Source organism: Ips typographus, linkage group LG1 (genome assembly GCF_016097725.1).
Source record: "Ips typographus isolate SLU linkage group LG1, UJ_Ityp_2.0, whole genome shotgun sequence".
NCBI classification, from domain to species: domain Eukaryota; kingdom Metazoa; phylum Arthropoda; class Insecta; order Coleoptera; family Curculionidae; genus Ips; species Ips typographus.
This window is the reverse complement of record NC_138422.1, coordinates 6833257-6850123: the sequence shown is the minus strand read 5'-3', so window position 1 is coordinate 6850123 and position 16867 is coordinate 6833257. Positions and strand designations below refer to the sequence as shown.

The 16867-nt window shown below is 34.6% G+C and overlaps 2 protein-coding genes across 2 annotated transcripts; one reads left to right on the top strand and one right to left on the bottom strand.

The window, feature by feature from the left end:
• Positions 1–493: 493 nt before the first annotated feature.
• LOC145740033 (uncharacterized) lies at positions 494–15592 on the top strand. The gene is made up of 6 exons (XM_081995352.1): positions 494–1238; positions 1303–1766; positions 11663–12666; positions 14301–14508; positions 14564–14815; positions 14953–15592. The coding sequence occupies exons 1-6, from the start codon at positions 728–730 to the stop codon at positions 15133–15135; spliced, it is 2622 nt and encodes an 873-aa protein (XP_081851478.1). The 5' UTR covers positions 494–727; the 3' UTR covers positions 15136–15592.
• LOC145740035 (carboxypeptidase B-like) lies at positions 2858–9823 on the bottom strand. The gene is made up of 6 exons (XM_081995358.1): positions 9666–9823; positions 9334–9569; positions 6283–6468; positions 5244–5429; positions 4953–5184; positions 2858–3613 (listed from the first exon to the last, which is right to left on the bottom strand). Exons 1-6 carry the CDS (start codon positions 9749–9751, stop codon positions 3127–3129), a joined length of 1413 nt encoding a protein of 470 aa, XP_081851484.1. The 5' UTR covers positions 9752–9823; the 3' UTR covers positions 2858–3126.
• Positions 15593–16867: the final 1275 nt, after the last annotated feature.

Here is a 16867-nt window from a genome sequence, read left to right as displayed (position 1 = left end):
ACAAGCTTATCAACTTGAGAGTGACCTTTTAAACTCTCTCTACGCTTTCAGCAGGGGGTCGTTTAAATCAACAAATTACATGTTTAGTTTATTCAGATAATTTTGTTTGTATAGATAATAAGTTGGCTACGTTAAAAAACACATAAAACTAATTTGTTTCATCGTATTCTCTCCCAAAATATTTTGCTATGATTTTAGAGCAAAATACATTTTTAATAATCTTTGTTCATCATCAGATACACGTCACGACTGTATCCAATTTATTTTTATTATTAGTTAGGTTTATAACCTAACCATGTATACAACCAAATATTTTGGTTGCATTAATGAATAAGTTAAAATGGAGCGTTCTTTTAGTATTTATCCATTTAAAAAAAATAATAAAAGCTTACCCAAAATGGAGGTGCAGAATTTTTTCTAGACTGGAAAACACTGCTGTCCGGCCGGGCATCCGCTATGACGTCACATGACGTATAGCTTCGACGAAAGTATGGATTCAGTTTTTTATTCGACCTAAACCGTCAAATTTCAAATGCCAAAATTGCCAAGCTGTCAAAACAAAGCTGATCAAAGTAAAAATGTAAACAAAACTTAAAACTTGGCACCTTTCAGAACTACTTCAGACTGTTAATTCGATAATTTCTCTTATTCGGCGTGTTGTTAACAAAGACTTAATAGTTGATTTTACCGCACGTTGTATTTCACACCTTGGTTAATCAATACAGCAATGGATACCAAAAAGGCCGGTTTCTGGTGGATGAAAACGCCCCGGAACCAATCAACTGATACCCCAAAACAGTCTCTCGTCCCTAAACTGGATTTAAACGGTCTAAACCAGTCACCCAGTATCACCAATATTGTTCAGCAGGATAACTCTGCAAAAAATGTAGACCCTGAAGTGGATGTAGGAAGTATCATTGAAGAAATAAATAGAGTGGCTGCAGAAAGTCCTCTAGGTTCGTTTGAGACAAGCCATGGTGACCGGAGTGTTGACGATCTTATTAAGGAGGTAGAAAAGATTTATATGGAAAGTTCAAAAAGTTTTGAACAGTTGAGTCAAAGGTCAAAAACATCCCAAAATATTTCTGACTTGTTGAGCAGCAATTCAAAAATGTCTACTCCAACCCCCAAGAGTATCAGTCCATTGCCATTAGATCCTGAAGATAAAGATGACTACAGTTCTGATTACAGTGAGGATTTTTCACAAGATGGCAAACTGCAATCAGGATTAAACTCTGGTACAGTATTATCCTATAAATAATTTGTACAAATTATATTTTTAAAGTGTTTCTTTATTTCCAGAAAGTTTATCTTCAGCATCTTCACAAAGTTCTTCTAAAACTGACCCACTCAATAGGCCAACAGACCAAACTAATGCAGTAGAAAATGCACCTAAGAAACCATCTGAACCAGAAAAAATTCCTAGTAGCTCTTCTAGTTCTCAATTGAAAACAGCAAAGTCAATCAGTCTCACTAAGAGCAGTTTTAAATTACCTTTAAAAAACCCTGCCACACCAAGAGATAGTCCTAATATAAGTCCTTTGAAGACACCTACTAGGGATGTCAGTCCTCTTATCAGTCCTAAGGTAGGACTAGATGAAAAACCGGCAAAACTGTCACATTCCCAAAGTTTAGGATTGTATGAAATGGCTGAGGATACCAGTAGGCTTACTGAGTTAAGGCAAGAAGTTGAAATTAGACAGAAATTGATTAAATCACTGGAGGAAGAAAACAGCAATTTGAAAAAAGATGTGTTGAGATTGAAGGTAAGTTCTTTTTATATGATAAAGTTACTGATTGAAATGATTGTTTTGGTGATCTACTGGTTTTGTGGGTAAAGTGAACCATTTGGTTTAATCAGCATTAAAACACTACAAACTGCAAATGAAATGAATGAATAGTTTGAAATCTTCAATTTGGATCCCATGACTTTTTTTCCATATTTAATATCTATAACAGTATTTTTTTATTCTAAACATAAAGAAAATTGTATTGAATAACTATATTATTTGGTTGGGACATTAGAGCTGTTTTTTAGTGTGTCAAGTCCCCACATATGTAGCATTTGCCTAAATCACAGCACTGTTTGTAGTGTGTGATTGGTCAAAAAAAGCAGCTTTTAGCTTGCTGTTTTTTGTTGACTTGAATCACAAATTACTCACTGTGGTGAGGTTTACACAAATACCCCACATGTAAACTTACCATAAATGTATTACTATGTCTCACCGCATTCTGTTTTTGCATCTAAACTACTCTAAACCATGACATTATTACTGAAATCTGCTTACAGCGGTTGTAAGCGTCTACTGGAGATCTCTAACAATTAACAATCATGGTAAGATGAAAGTTGATGAAATACTGTCTAGGTGAGGCTCATTTTACGTTATAGAAGTACAGATTTAGGTTGTTTGTTATTATTCTGAAGGAAGATGGCAAAGACAGCTGCTAGCATAGCATTTCAGTGTAAGGCAGCCCTCTTAACCTTTATGGCGTTTTTCATTAGCAATTTATTGAAAAACTAGTGTTTGTATCCTGCTCTAACAAATGTCACTGAAACAGTAAGGCAATGCAATAATTTTGCACCCCTCGACCATTGCAAATTTTCAATCAACCATCAACATCATTCGAAACCATGTCAAAAGTCAAAATCCTAATCCTTAAGATCCTAATTTAAATCTAATCACAAAATATAAAATTGACTAGTGAGATAAACAATTTCTATTTTGTTATAATTTGACATACCTATACAAAGTGTTCCAAGCTTACATCAAAATGAGAGGAAAAAGTTCATATAAACACACAACTTGATTTGATTGAAACACTCTTGGAGCATCAATTTTATTATTATAGACAATAGTAATTAGTATTTTCTTTATTTAAAATAATTATTGTTAAAACAGTTAATAAATACATATGGTAGGCATAACTCGACTACTTATCAGTAGTTAAGTGTGTTATTATGTCGCATAAATAAATATAAAAGCAGGTATTTACATTCACCCAATGGTACTCAGCATTAAGGATAACTTAAATCACTTAAAATCTAATACATCTGTTAAATGTTTCTCCCAGCCAGATACTCCTAATATCACAGCTTACAATAGTGGCAAACCTACAATTTTTCGCTTAAGCGTTATAAGCAGCTTCTGCAATCGCTCTTACAGCCGCCAGGGCCTCTTTTGCTGTAGGTTGTATGTAACTAGCTGGCAATACGAAACCATATCTTCCGTTATCTCTCAGTTCGATAGTGTAAGCGTATTTGATTTTCATAGTTCCTTTGGCCCAGTCGTCTGAACCTCCAGCGGCCGGGTATAAAGTGTTCGCTGCAGGGCCTACTGTATACGATGGTCCTCCCACGTTTCTGATTGCTTGCGCCACTTTTTGGCCTACCGCTTCTAAATCCTTATAATCTGGAGGAACTACACGGTTGTAGCCCCATGGGTAGAGAATGTATTGTCCGTAAGAGTGGAATGAAATGTAAGCCTTCCATTTTGCACTGGCTCCGCTGATGAATCGTTGAAGTGCATTGGTTTCCGGCTCGGAGAATGGGCCTGATCCTCCGTATGTTTCGGCGCATGGGTTTTTGGAAGAGCCGGTGCCTCCCCATCGGTATCTAATTTAAAAATATTAACGTGAATGTAGGAAAATGTACAGGAAAATTAAGAAAATCTGCCATATAACACAGTGGTCTCTACACCAAATTTCTTTTGGAACATTTTTTTTTTTTTAAGTTGCACGATATGCTTTGAGTCTGTACTACTAATTACTCTAGGGCTTACCAAATGTAGTATACCTGCCAATCTCTCAAAAATTAAAAATGGAGAAGGCCTACTTTAAGTTTTTTTTATGTTATGTTTTGTTGTATTTAAAGTTTGTTCAGTTAGCTAATAGTGTAATAGAGTCAAGTTAAATCATTTTTCTTCACCAACAAGATAAGTAACTTTTTTTTACTTCTTGTACTAGAACGGGGTCTTGTCAATAAAACTATCATCTGCCTTCCGTGACGTTGATGTAGAGGTTTACAACGTTTTGCTTTTCAACTGAACGCTTTGGATATGGTTTGGTGTTTTGCACTTTGCTATTTGGTCTTTATGTGATCTAACCAGCTTTGCTCTCATCCATGTTCATGTCCTACACTCTCAATGTCTGCACTTTCTATTGCAAATGTGTTTTTTTCGTAGGATTTCCATTTCCTTTTTGCTCTAATCTTGGCAGAGAAGGTTAATATGTCTCTGAAACATAAATTCTTGTCTTACTTTCTGTTGTTATCATTTGGCCACGCATAGAAGAGTTATCATTTGGATAGCATGGATATTTTAATCTGTGTGTCGTCAACCTGTACCTTCTTTTTCAGTTGGTAGAATAGCATCATCTGCATTACAAAATATTAAGTATTGTTAACGGTTGTTCTTACTAAAACCTGCGTTGAATTTGTTAGCTCTAGTATTTGCTCAATGTCAAAATACTAAGATATGTCAAAATGCTAAGATTGCTTCCGTGTCTGATTAGGAATGATACTTAACTTCTCTTGTAGGATCACATTCTGTTTTTGCTCTTGTTTTACTATTAGTATTACATCCCCCGGTCGATTATAAGGTTGTACTCTGTCAAACACTTGTTTTAGATATACACTTGCACGGATTTCTACCTTGTTGACTGGCTTCTTCCTTTTTCGCAACATATCCCAGATCTTCACATGGGCCCTTTCAGAATAAGAGCAAGTTTAACGCTTTGGTTGTGAAGGTCTCCTTTATTTTTAAGAGTAATATTGGTATATTTTTTATTTTGTAGTCTCTGAAGATAAGTAGTTCTACACACTCAAAATATGATGGACCACTTTCTTAGTAGGTTTTACCATTGAAATAAATTTTGCGAGGATATGACTCTGTGTTATTTGTTGCGTTTACAAGTTTCTAACCGTAATTGTCAAGTCTAGATGTTCTTATTCTTACCCAAAGTTCCGGTTTAAGTCAATACCAGCACATCGGCCCGAGCCTTTTCTGTTCTTCCTCCATAATCTGTCTGTTGTATGGGTATATTCATATCCGTCAGGGTTCAATACCGGAGCAAAGTACCAATCAATATTTTGAATATACTTGGGTTCCTGTTCCCAGTTAGATAATAACTCATTGATGATGTAAGTTACAGAAGCTGGCGTGATCCATTCCCTTGCATGAATTCCACCTACAATAAAATTAATAATCTTCAGTTTAACGTTTTGATTGGTTTAAGCAATTTCGTACCGTCCACCCAAATAGCTTTGTTGCCAGATTGTTTGTTGGAGATCTTAATTACTTTAATTGGTCTTCCGTTCACTGAGTTTCCGATCGTCTGGAGTGTGACCAGATCAGGATAAGTTGTTGCCAGGAATTCGAAATATTTGTTTAGGTCTTCTAGTCTATGATAAGCTTGCCAAGTTAATGGATGACCTGGAAGAAAATGTTGGGATTAGTAAATTTATACACAACAGAAAATTAAGTACATTTGAGATGTAATTGGATCTACCCTATCCCTGAAAATTTGATGTAGTTTTTGAAAGTATGATTAACTGATTAACTGTTTGTATGTCTTTTTTTATGTTAATGTAGGATTTCTTGTTGATTTATGATACAAGTAAACGTCCCAAGAATGAAATAGTCTCAAATATATCTTGTAATCACACAGGTAGTCTAATAGAGTACACGGCAAATGTAAATTGTTTATGGCAGCAAACGGCAGAACCGTTGCACTACACCATTTTCAAATGTAGTTCAGAAAAGGGCAAGTGAGATTCAGAAAAGGTCAAGCGTAATTCAGAATTCAGAAACCATCAAATGAAGTTCAGAACCTTCAAATTCCATAAAATACATTATCTGTGGACAAAATTACCAAAGCTCCAAGGCCCTTTATTAAATTAATATACTTTATATATTAAAAATTAAACTGAATTACAGTTGATATACTTTCTTCTTACTGTTGATTTGCTATGGATAATTTACATTGTACATTGTAAATTTTTGGACAATCAGTCACCTTTATGGAAAAATAGTTATTAATAACAAAATTAACAATATTTTAGTCACATCAGACAAAATGCATGCACATCATGCTCTTTTATACGGACCCCAATTGGCCACGGGCCTCAACTCCAATCTATTCCCCATTGACGTAAACCCCCTGAGAGCGTTAACGTACCGTAGAAAGGCCATTTTTCTAGCTGAAATATACAGCTTATTCCTTCTCACGTCATACAGTTTCTTTTTGACTAGTTATGTAACTCTTACATTAATTTGGTACACTCACCATTTCTGTTTTGCCAATCATTATCCTCTAACGGTGGATTTTCCTCGTCGATAGCCGTTTGGAGATCCTCTATAGCCACGTCAAACTTGATGTTCTCTTTGTTGAGGATATTTCTGACCTTTTCCAATGCCTCAGGCTTGACTAAGATGTCGATGGCTGACGCGTTTGCGCCCCACATGGTAACTTCTGCAAAAAAAGATTACAGTAAATTCACATTATGAAAATATAAAAAAAGTAAAATAAAATAGAAAATTTATTTGAGTGCTTTGATGAATATTGAAATTAGAAAAGTGTTGGCTTCTAAATGTGCATTGCATTCGACATACTTAAGGTACTAAGCCAAGCTTAGTTAAACGTACTTCAGACTGTGATATTTCTTACTTGTTCTGTCACATTTAAAACCAAACTCAATTTAAACTAGGTTTAAGATACGATGCAAATGGGGGTCAATTGCCTTTCCAATTTAGTAACTTTCTTCAAAGTACAAATTGTTGCGTTTTAAAAAATAAAAGAATACATTATTTATTATCTTTTGCTTTTTCTTATCAAATATGAAAAGAAAGTTAGAATAATCAAAAAAATATGTAAATTGAAGTTGTTAGTGTGTAAACCCTTGATGATAAAATGATACAATTTAAAAATTGTATTTCAACTGTTTTAAACAATTAATGATAGTAAAAAGTAAAAATTCACTTTGTTATGTGCCTTTGTATGTACTTCCAAAGTTAACTTCGATCAATGATACAAAAATATTTTGATATGGTTCTATCATTTACATTTTAGATTTGACGACCTTAAAACGAAAGTCAAAAGGCTAAACGATGAATTTATCATCAAACAACCATAAAAGCGTCAAATCAGGAAATCAAAATTATTTGAGATTTGTAGAAATCAGTATTTCACTAACTACTTTCGCAGAGCAATAATTGACTTAAATACATGTATGATTAACCTAATCATGCCCTACAAGCAAAATTAGCTGTATAGTATCGTGAATACGAATTAAACTTTCTCCTCGGGTCGACTTCCTCGCATTTTAAATTTATATCGCACTTCCAGGTGGAAGACATTTATTTAGTCATTTTTTTAAGAAACGAAAAGTGAAGGGAATTTTAGTAGTTTGTTATTTTATTGATTAGTAGGTCCTACTTAGGTTTATATAATATTTTTACTTGTTAAGTAACGCTTTTTTTTTGCTGTTAACACACTTTCTAGTCACATTGTTTGTTTGTAGTAGAGTGTGTTTATTCAGTGTGTTGATTTTTTCTCACTATTTTTGAGATTATTCAATTTATAGTTCAATATATCAGATGCACACAACATAATAATGCTTTTGCAAGGTTTTTTCTCCAAGAGTGGTACGTAACAAAATTCATACTGAAATAGTTTATGACAAAGAGAGAGGAGAAGGTGTAAGAAAAGTGCCCTTAAAACATTCAAAGCCAAAATCTTTTTGCCACATCATGTAGGAAAACACAAAACAATTGATTTTTTAAACCTTTCTTTGACATTATGTTTTATTCACGGAAAAAGGCTTTAGGATTTCAACGTTGTATACAGAGGGTGTCAACTGAAAGATTAAATAAACATCAAAGGGTGATTTGTGGTCGAATTGTAAAAAAAAATAATATACGTATGTCTTATCTTTCTTTGTTTCTGTGTTTTATCCAAACAAAAACTCAAAAATACAAACTTAAAGTCAAACGTCAGCTTTGTTAATTTTTGGTTTGACAATTTTTTAAAAATTAAAACCCAAGACAAGATTATTTAATAATAATAATAATTTTTTTGTGAAACTCTGCTATGAAAAAAAGAAACTAAAACTGCCGTATTTTGCTGTTAGTGAATTTTGTTACATTTTTAATAAATTTTGTAAGAATGAGTGTATTACTGCATTGTCGATTTCGAGATATTTACTTAGCAGGCAAACGGTTGTTGTTAGGACAAAACGGGTTGCATGTTCCTGGATTACTTTTCTGAGATCTGAATTTTGACCGCATTTTCAAAAAGTTTAACATTCTGAACTTTTTTTGGTTTTTTGAACATTTTTAAAATGCGACGCTCATAATATAGTTCTCAGAAAATCAAGATAAGAACATGCAAACCGTTTTGTTCTAATATTAACCGTTTGCCTGCTACAGCCTTCCAAAAATTGTAAAAAAGTATCTTGAAAACGACAAATAGAGAAACTTTTGAATGTGAAAATGCTGGAATGTAATATATTTTGGATGTGCTTTTCTTGGTTATAGAAATAGTTATAAACTCTTTCTACAAGCTTCTACGATAGATAGTTTTTCAAATACAATACCAGATATAAACCACAGAGTTGATATATTATATACAGGATGCTCGTTTTTCGAGTTTCATATATTTGAAGAGATACAAGGAACTCACAAGTTGCGCAACTTGCAGTTCAATAAAATTACTTTACTTTTCACTTTAAAAAATTGAACAATTCCGAATACTTTCGGAGTTATCCGAAAAACTCTAAAATAAAACTATTTTTGATTTTCTTACTAATTTTTTTGATGACGTAATTGAAAATAAATGATACCCTTCCATTGCTGCGTGTGAGATAAGTGAGATAGAACGTTTCAATTTTTGGGCAACCATTATCACCTTTTTTGTTTTTTCATGAGGAGGCCATATTAGTTTTCTTAGATTTTTACTAAATTACAAAAACACCATTTTCTAGAAAATAGTCGCTTACATCAAAAAGATCGAAATTTTTTAATAATAATCGACGGTTTTGAGGATATTTTCAAATGATGACCATGTCTGGATTTATTGAATTTATTCCAAGTTAGAGATTCGCACAGTATTTCATAGAAAACACAACACAAGTTTGAAGTGCCACACTTTTTGGGACATCCTGTATACTAAAAGTTTCATTGTAGCGAAAGTTACTCCTAATGACAGTCAATCGTGCTGAATTGACTTACTGTTTGTTGTAGTTATCACTTAAGAATTACATAAAATGAAGAAACTTCTTCCAAATTTCCTGATCAAATTTTGTTTCACCACTTATATGAAAGAAAATAGTTAACATACCTTCGTCATCACTTAGCTTGGCCAAAACTTCAATTTTCTCCTCGCTATCTAGTACAGTTTTCCATAGTTGACTTCCTCTGTACAAAATTCTTCCCTCCGGTTGAGTGAATTCCTCTTCATTGATTGCCTGCTGAATTCTGGTCTTCACAATCGTTCCATTACTGCCAGCTGCACTGTTCTCCAAGTTAGATATCGCATCTTCAATTTCGATCTTTAACTCTTCCTCAACAGGGGATCTGTTGAATTTTGGTGTTAATATCAAAGTAAAAAAAAAATGTTAAGAGAAAAGTCCATATTGTATGTAGACTTAAAAAATTGTTATTAAATCTTACCGTAGTTTGGCAGCATTAGTGCCATTCCCTAAAATCAACCCCCCAAACACACAGAACACTACCAATGGACACGCAACCTTCGCCATGACCGATTGGTTTGCCCGCGAACCACGACCAACGTTTTATACCGACTTCTGACCCGGTTCGAACCAACGGTACCAATAGTAAAAGTCGTCCGGTACCATCGTAAATCTTGCGAGGGTCGAGCGCCGCTTTTTTGCGGTCTTTGTTTTGATGTAATGGATGTGCTGCCGTGTGGGTGGACGATCTGGTTCGTCCTTATTCAGGAAGTAATAATGGCGTTTCCTTGTTCGATTTTATTTTCACGGGCAGAGAGAGAGCAACATCTCGAGAGGTGCTGTTGCTTTTCTTATCATCAAGGGGCATCTGAGTGACCCAAATGGAGTGAACGGTACTGAAGCTGAAGAAATTGATGACGGTTTTCAGGTCGGACTGCTGATGTGATATCTATGATTTGTTTTAAAGAATTTTAAATAATTAGCGGTTTCTTTGCATTGACTGATGAAGCGCACTAATTATTATGCAGCACCACGTTGATGGGAACCTTCGGGAAAATATTCGGAAAGGAAAGTTTCTTTAGCGCTGTATTGTTTGATTGTTATTGTTCTTATAGTAAGCATGGTCCCTGGCATAAATTTATGTTATTGTTTTTATTTGCAATAACAATAGGAAGTTTATACAATATTTAGACGGAGAAATGTTTAATTTGTTGTTTTTTTCCTATAGTTGGTATTTGTTAAGCAAAACCACCCAAAACTAATTACGCGTTTGAAGTAATAGCCAAGTTAAATTGTTTTTATTCTATAAATAGAAGTCTTAGTATTTAAAAATGTATTTTCCTACTCGGGTGCGGTAAAGTAAATTTTTCTGCACTCATTTGAGTGTGGGAAGAAGTATTTAAAAAAATATAAAAAATTAACTCACCGAAAAGGTCGATACAACAAAATTTTTAATCATTTTTAACGGACTCTGTATCTCCGAAATGCCTCATCCGAATTGAATGAACAAAAAAGGTTTTGAAAGGCCTGATTTCTAGAATCAGGTCCGTCATTCATTTTTCCTCAAAAGTGACTTCTTCACAGATATACAGGGTAAAAAAAAATGTACTAGAAATTTCTGGAATTTCAACCCAGTGGATTTGATTGCTGAGATAATTTTAGAACTTTCATTTCATTCTTATGTCATTTCATGGGCCTGGTTGGTATCTCGGGACATGTTAGAGGGTTTTTCAATTTTTGTCCTGAAGATGCAAAAATAAATTTTGCGAAACATCGGTTAAACTGTGTTTGATTCCCAGTACAACCATCCAACAAGATCCATCTCAACTAAAGAAGATGACGTTACATTCAAAATATTTCCGTTCTATTACATTGTTTTGTCATTCCTATTTACTTTAATTTTTACCATAGGATAGCTTACGTTTCCCCAAAAGCTCAAATAACTGAAAAACTGTAGAATCTTAAAGCCAATGTTAAATAATAATTATTAATACTTTGACCTTTAGTAACTCACTACAGTTACAGTAGTATACAGGGTAGTAGAATTTTCATAAAAGAAATCGTCTATTTATAATGACTGTGATACTATTTTAGGTGTTATTGTAGTCAATGTATTAAAATAGTTTTCTGATATACAGGGTTATCCAAAGTTGACGCCTAAGGCCAACCATGGCGAACCGAAAGCTCTGATAAAATGTGAAAAACCTGATAACATGGAATACATAATATTAGTAATGTATAGAAAAAATTGACATATTGGAAAATATGGCCATTATTATTAAGGAATTGATCTAATTCATTGACACCATTTTCCAATTTTATGTGCCAATTTATTATTTTCTTTAATAAAAATCTATCAAAAGCCATCACACTTGAAACTCTTCAGAAATTAATAACCAGTTTTCGTTTTACAATGGTCGGCCTTGCGCATCAATTATCACCTTGTACATATTTACAAATTTAAATTATTATTTACAGCTCGAAGTCGAAAACACCCATGTCTTGATCGAAAGACTGAAATCCGAATTAACTGCCAGAACTTTAACTTCCCCTGAAATTAACCTGGAGCTCGAGAAGGCTTTAGAGGAACTGAAAGACTCCAAAGAAATTAACACTGCCTTACAGCTCCAGCTAGATACAGCCAACAAAACAAATCAACATCTTAAAAGCTCTTACGATGACTTGTTGGTTTCCAAGAAGAACCTGGAGCGAAAAGTGTTGGAACTGGATGCCACCTTAGCCAAATATAAAACCGAGCTACTGAATCTCCAACAAAGTAAAACCAAACTCGTTGAGAATGAAATGAACCTGAACAAGCTGTTGGAGATAGAAAAACTGCAGAACAAAACTTTAAAATTGCAGAACGAGAAGGATTCTAAGTGCATTCTAGATTTGAATAGGCAAATTAAAGAAATGGAGCGAATTATTGCAAGGAAACATCCGGATTCAGTGTCGGCGCTTATAGTTGCAGCAAAGGAAGATCCAACCGACACTAATTTTACAGCAAGGAAGCTTCTGGAAGATCGCATCAAAGTACTGGAGCAGGAAGCAGCTAATAGGGACTGTCACTCTTCCAAGGTTTTTTTGGAGATACAGGATAAATTCAATCAAATGAAAAACAAGTACGAAAGCCATATAGAAGATTTGGAACTGCACGTTACCGACTTGAAGTGTCAGTTGAAAAACCGAAAGGACACTTACGATGTTTACACTCAAACTTTGTCGGAAGGAAAAAAAGTTCCAGAGAAAGAAACTTTCAGTTTGGGGATTCAAACCGAGAGTTCAGCGACAACTCCAAATGTTAATAATAAAACCAGGTCTGCACCAGTTGGCAGGAAAATTGTACCCGAAAAAGACTCCCATCTTTTAGCTACGATAAGGGGATTGCAAGCTGATTTGTCTAACAAAGAAAAGGTGATTATGAAGTTGCAGAAAGAAATAGATGAAATGCGTAAAACTAACAGAAGACTACAGAAAGAAAGGTGAGTGTTTAGGATTTGTTGTACAAAGAGAATTCTAAATTGATGTGGGACATAATTATTGTCATTGTTTTTATTGAGGTAAAAGATATATAAAGAAAAAGTTTTACTGAAAAATCTTCAGTTAATTTTATTTATTGCAGAGTAAAAAAGATCTTGAAAGTTATAGGTGTAGACATTTTAAAATTATCCATATTAAGTCAACAGTAAGAAGAAGGTGGAAAACTAATACTCTCAACAAAAATATCAACAATAAGTGTCACATTTTTCTTGGAACATTTCAGGATTACTTCTACTTTAAATAGTATTGTCATTTAATTAGGAAATTATAAATTAAGAAAATAGAGTATTCCAAATTTTTAGGGTAGGGTTTATCTTTTGTTATAAGGTGAAAGCTGCAAAAATAAAATTTTGGAGTATTACGTAAGATTAAAAAATTGATATCTTGATTGTTGTTTCAAATTTTGAATTGACTTGGAAGAAATAGGTTTTAGACTCTAGATCCACCACCTTTTTTATGGACTAGTAAAGATTTTAATATTTTCTTAAAAAATTTCTGTAATCACCAGTTAAGGTTTAACGAAGTTTTATCCAGCCAGTTTCCAGCTATCTGAATTTAAACTTTTAACAAACCCTATATAATACAAATTCCAACAGTGTACTTTTTGGAAAATGACCAAAATTATTCCATTGAAACCAAAAGTTATAAAAAAGCTGCAAATCGAAAACGCTGCTATTTACTTCAAATTTAACACTTTGATACGTATAAGTAGTATCGTGTGATACAATCGGTCATCGGAATAGCTCGATAGCGAGAAAATCGGAAAACAGAAGACAATATTGTACTGTTACGATTTTCCCGTGGGTTCACACAAAGTCAATTTAACTCAACAATTAATAACTTTATTTACACTTTAAAACACTCCGTACAATAATTAACACAGCTACTAAAAACACTATTCCAATTCCACAATTACTCCGCTATTTAAACTTTACCGCGTTCCCCAAATTCACTACTACACTACCACTACTCTCTCGTCGACGCCGCTTCTTTTATATTCACAAACCACGTTCTAGAATGACCGCGAAACGCTTCGCGATTTGCTTCGAATCTTCCAGGTGTGGCGCTTCCTAACTGTGGCCTACTTTAATACGCGCCCGGCCAGATATTGCGGCGCATCGGTTTCATCAAGTATCGAGCATAGTAGGCCCAAACCGTAACAGTACCTTGTCAACATATTTTCAAGGCGCGTTTCTTCTCCAGCTCAAGGCCTTAATAAAGGCCATCAGCTGAGTCGACTTTAGAGAAGGAATCTCCCTATCATTGATGGTGCTGCTACCAAACAAGTTGGTCCTTATGTTTGAGACTGCATCACATTCACAAAGTGTTCAGAAGGTTCTTCTTCATCCCCACTGAATCTGCAGTCTCTGTGTATTTTCCTAGGCTCATATCCGCTTCAGGTGGCTTCTCAAGCAAACAGTGTCCTGAGAGGAAACCTGTGAGTGAGCGTAGGATTTTTGCTCAATTTTACAAATTCTTTACTCCTTTACCGGTTGTAATCCCCAAGAAGTTTCTTAGAGTGCGCCAATACAGTGAGTTGCTCCCAGAGCTTGACTCATACTAACTGATCTTCCAGGGAAGGAAGTCTTCGAAATTTAAGCGACCGAAAAGATTACCGAAGCTACCCGGAAAAGCTGGCTTCCTATTCTAGGTCAGAAAGCGCTCAAGACTTGAGAAAAGACGAAGAGCTGCAACATCTGAGATTAGACCGGGACAAGTTGAAACAGCAACTAGCGAGACTGGAAGGAGATTACGAGAAACTGAAGAAGAAACGTTTGGATGACGTGAGGATTAATTAATTGTTTTGCAACTTATTGCTTTAAGGAGGTGTCTTAACAGCTTACAGCTCTTCAAGAAGCGCATGAACGGGAAGTAGCCAACTATATCGCCAGTGTAACACCTTTGAGGGAACAACTGGAGTTGCAGCAAGTTTCAATCAACACTCTGCAAACACAACTATCGAAAGCCAAAGAAGATCTTGCCGTTGCCACTGTGGAGAAAGAACATCTAAGTAATCGGCTTTTGAATAACGTAGGACATTTTGTAGGAGGTGGAGGAGATGGTGGAGAAGCTGATGCACTCCGAAAGAAAGTAAGTTTTGTTTTTCTGTTTGATTTCAAAATTTTAGTCAGTTGTAACAAACTAGTTTTTGATTGATTGATGTCTTTTCTTCTTCTGAAAAAATACAAAAATAATTTCCTTTTTGATATACCTGTTTGTTTAAGCAGATTGCTTTCTTGGAAAATCGTTACGAAGAAAGAGAATATAGGTTGAGGGCAATCGTGCAAAGTTTGGCGCAGAAATCTGTGACTAACAGAAGCTGCGAACAGTGCGCCGAACGACAACAGCAGTTAATAGGCTATAAAGTGGAACTTGATCAGTTACTAGCCACTGTTAGAGCTTTAAAGTAAATATCTGTTTAATCATTAGTAGCCTTTTAACGATGATATTACTGGCCAAAGAGTCTTTTTCAAGACAATTTTATTCAGCAGTATTTACAAGTTTTCTATAGTGATAATTTTGGATTTTTTAGTATCTACTTATTATGTAAAACGAGCCGTATTAAAAAGCTTTATATAATTGTGATAGATTGGTTGGGTTAGTTGATGATATTTTAGACTTGTTTTGTCCGTCCTAAAGCGTTTAGTGTAAGAGTTTTGACATTCCAGTAAGTTTCCGATAAACATATAATATTTAAAAAAATTTGCCAGCTTTCAAACATGGATGATTTTTCAGGGAAAAACTTTGTAGTTTAAAGCAAATTAAAAATTGTTACATTTACACAATGCTTCCGTTTTTACACTTAGTGAAAAAAATTGACTTCCAAATTGAATTGTTGCAAATAAAAAGGGTTCTAGAATCAACAAATTTTAATTGTAACCCTAGTACCAGTAGTCCTTCTTTGTCCTACTGCTTGTAAGTAACTTAGCGTGGTGTCAATTTGAAGGCAAAATTTCAAAAGAAAGTCTGAGTCAGAAAATCATCGAATTTCATAAGCAAGGTCAGTACAAGAAGCCAAACCATATCAAAAACAATTTTCCGCAATCGCAAAAAAGAAAGGGAAAACCACGAGACTAATAGACGGGATCCTTATTTTTAAGGGACTGAGGAACTTTATCATGTATGAAAGTATTCCTCCATTTAGTAGATTTACAGTTGACAGGCAAATAAGGGTATTTTAGGAAGAACGAGGAAATTGAGCAGCACTTTCTTCATTTTTATAAAGACGGCTGGGGCTTTCTCTATTCTGGTTTTATACTCGTTGCTCGGATGCCATTGATCGTTGATGTTGCTATCCAGACACACCAATTTGATCACCCTTTACAGACGCGCGCCATCGACCATGATACCATTACTTCGAAAATCACGTGTTTTACTGATGTTTTAAGCTAAATTGTGTACATGTGTTATTATTCCATTAGCTTTTGTAGATCTTCTTTTTTCGTTACAATTAGTGTATCGTCGGCGTATCTTATATTATTTACATTTACTCCATTAACATTGATTCCTTCGCTGGCATCGTCAAGAGCTTCAATAAATATCTCTTCCAAATAGAGATTGAAAAGCATGAGAGACAGAATGCAACACTGACGCACTCTCGTCTTTTGATATTGACTTCCTCTGATAATTAATGCTCTACTCGTATTTCGGCTGTCTGGTGTCAATACAAATTTGCAATCAGTTGAATATCTTTGCAATCTATACCAGTCGTCTTTAAAATTTGAATCAATCATTCATTTTGTCATTAAGAGATTCAATTTGGTCATTAAGACAAAATAATGCTTCTTTAGTTCCAAGGTCGGTTCTAAAACCAAACTGACTGTTTTCGACCTTTTTCTCTAGCTTCATATTCTTTGCTTCCATTACAGTTTTCTCCTTGTCTTTTATTTTAATTGGTTAACTTCACTTTACTGTTGTGTCATCCTCAGTCCGGCTGTCTTCAGTTTGATTTGTTTTGGTTAAAATGTTTTAATTATTAACCTCCTGTTTTTTTGCTTTTTTGTGGATTAAAACGTGCTCTGGAAGATTCGGTTAGCTTCGATAGCCCCCACCGCGTTTCTGGTTGGCCCCGGACTATTTAAACTCGGAGAAAGTCATTTTGACTCGTGCACTCCTTTTGTTGTAGGTTGTAGTTTAAAGCCA

Bases quoted from the DNA above. Each gene is read 5' to 3' on its own strand.
- LOC145740033 (XM_081995352.1), top strand. From the start codon at position 728: ATGGATACCAAAAAGGCCGGTTTCTGGTGGATGAAAACGCCCCGGAAC. The intron at 1,767-11,662 runs GTAAGTTCTTTT...TATTATTTACAG, and splicing joins AAGATGTGTTGAGATTGAAG to CTCGAAGTCGAAAACACCCA. The intron at 12,667-14,300 runs GTGAGTGTTTAG...CTGATCTTCCAG, and splicing joins AGAAGACTACAGAAAGAAAG to GGAAGGAAGTCTTCGAAATT.
- LOC145740035 (XM_081995358.1), bottom strand. From the start codon at position 9,751: ATGGCGAAGGTTGCGTGTCCATTGGTAGTGTTCTGTGTGTTTGGGGGG. The intron at 5,430-6,282 runs GTGAGTGTACCA...ATTTTCTTCCAG, and splicing joins TGATTGGCAAAACAGAAATG to GTCATCCATTAACTTGGCAA. The intron at 5,185-5,243 runs GTACGAAATTGC...ATTTTATTGTAG, and splicing joins CAAAGCTATTTGGGTGGACG to GTGGAATTCATGCAAGGGAA.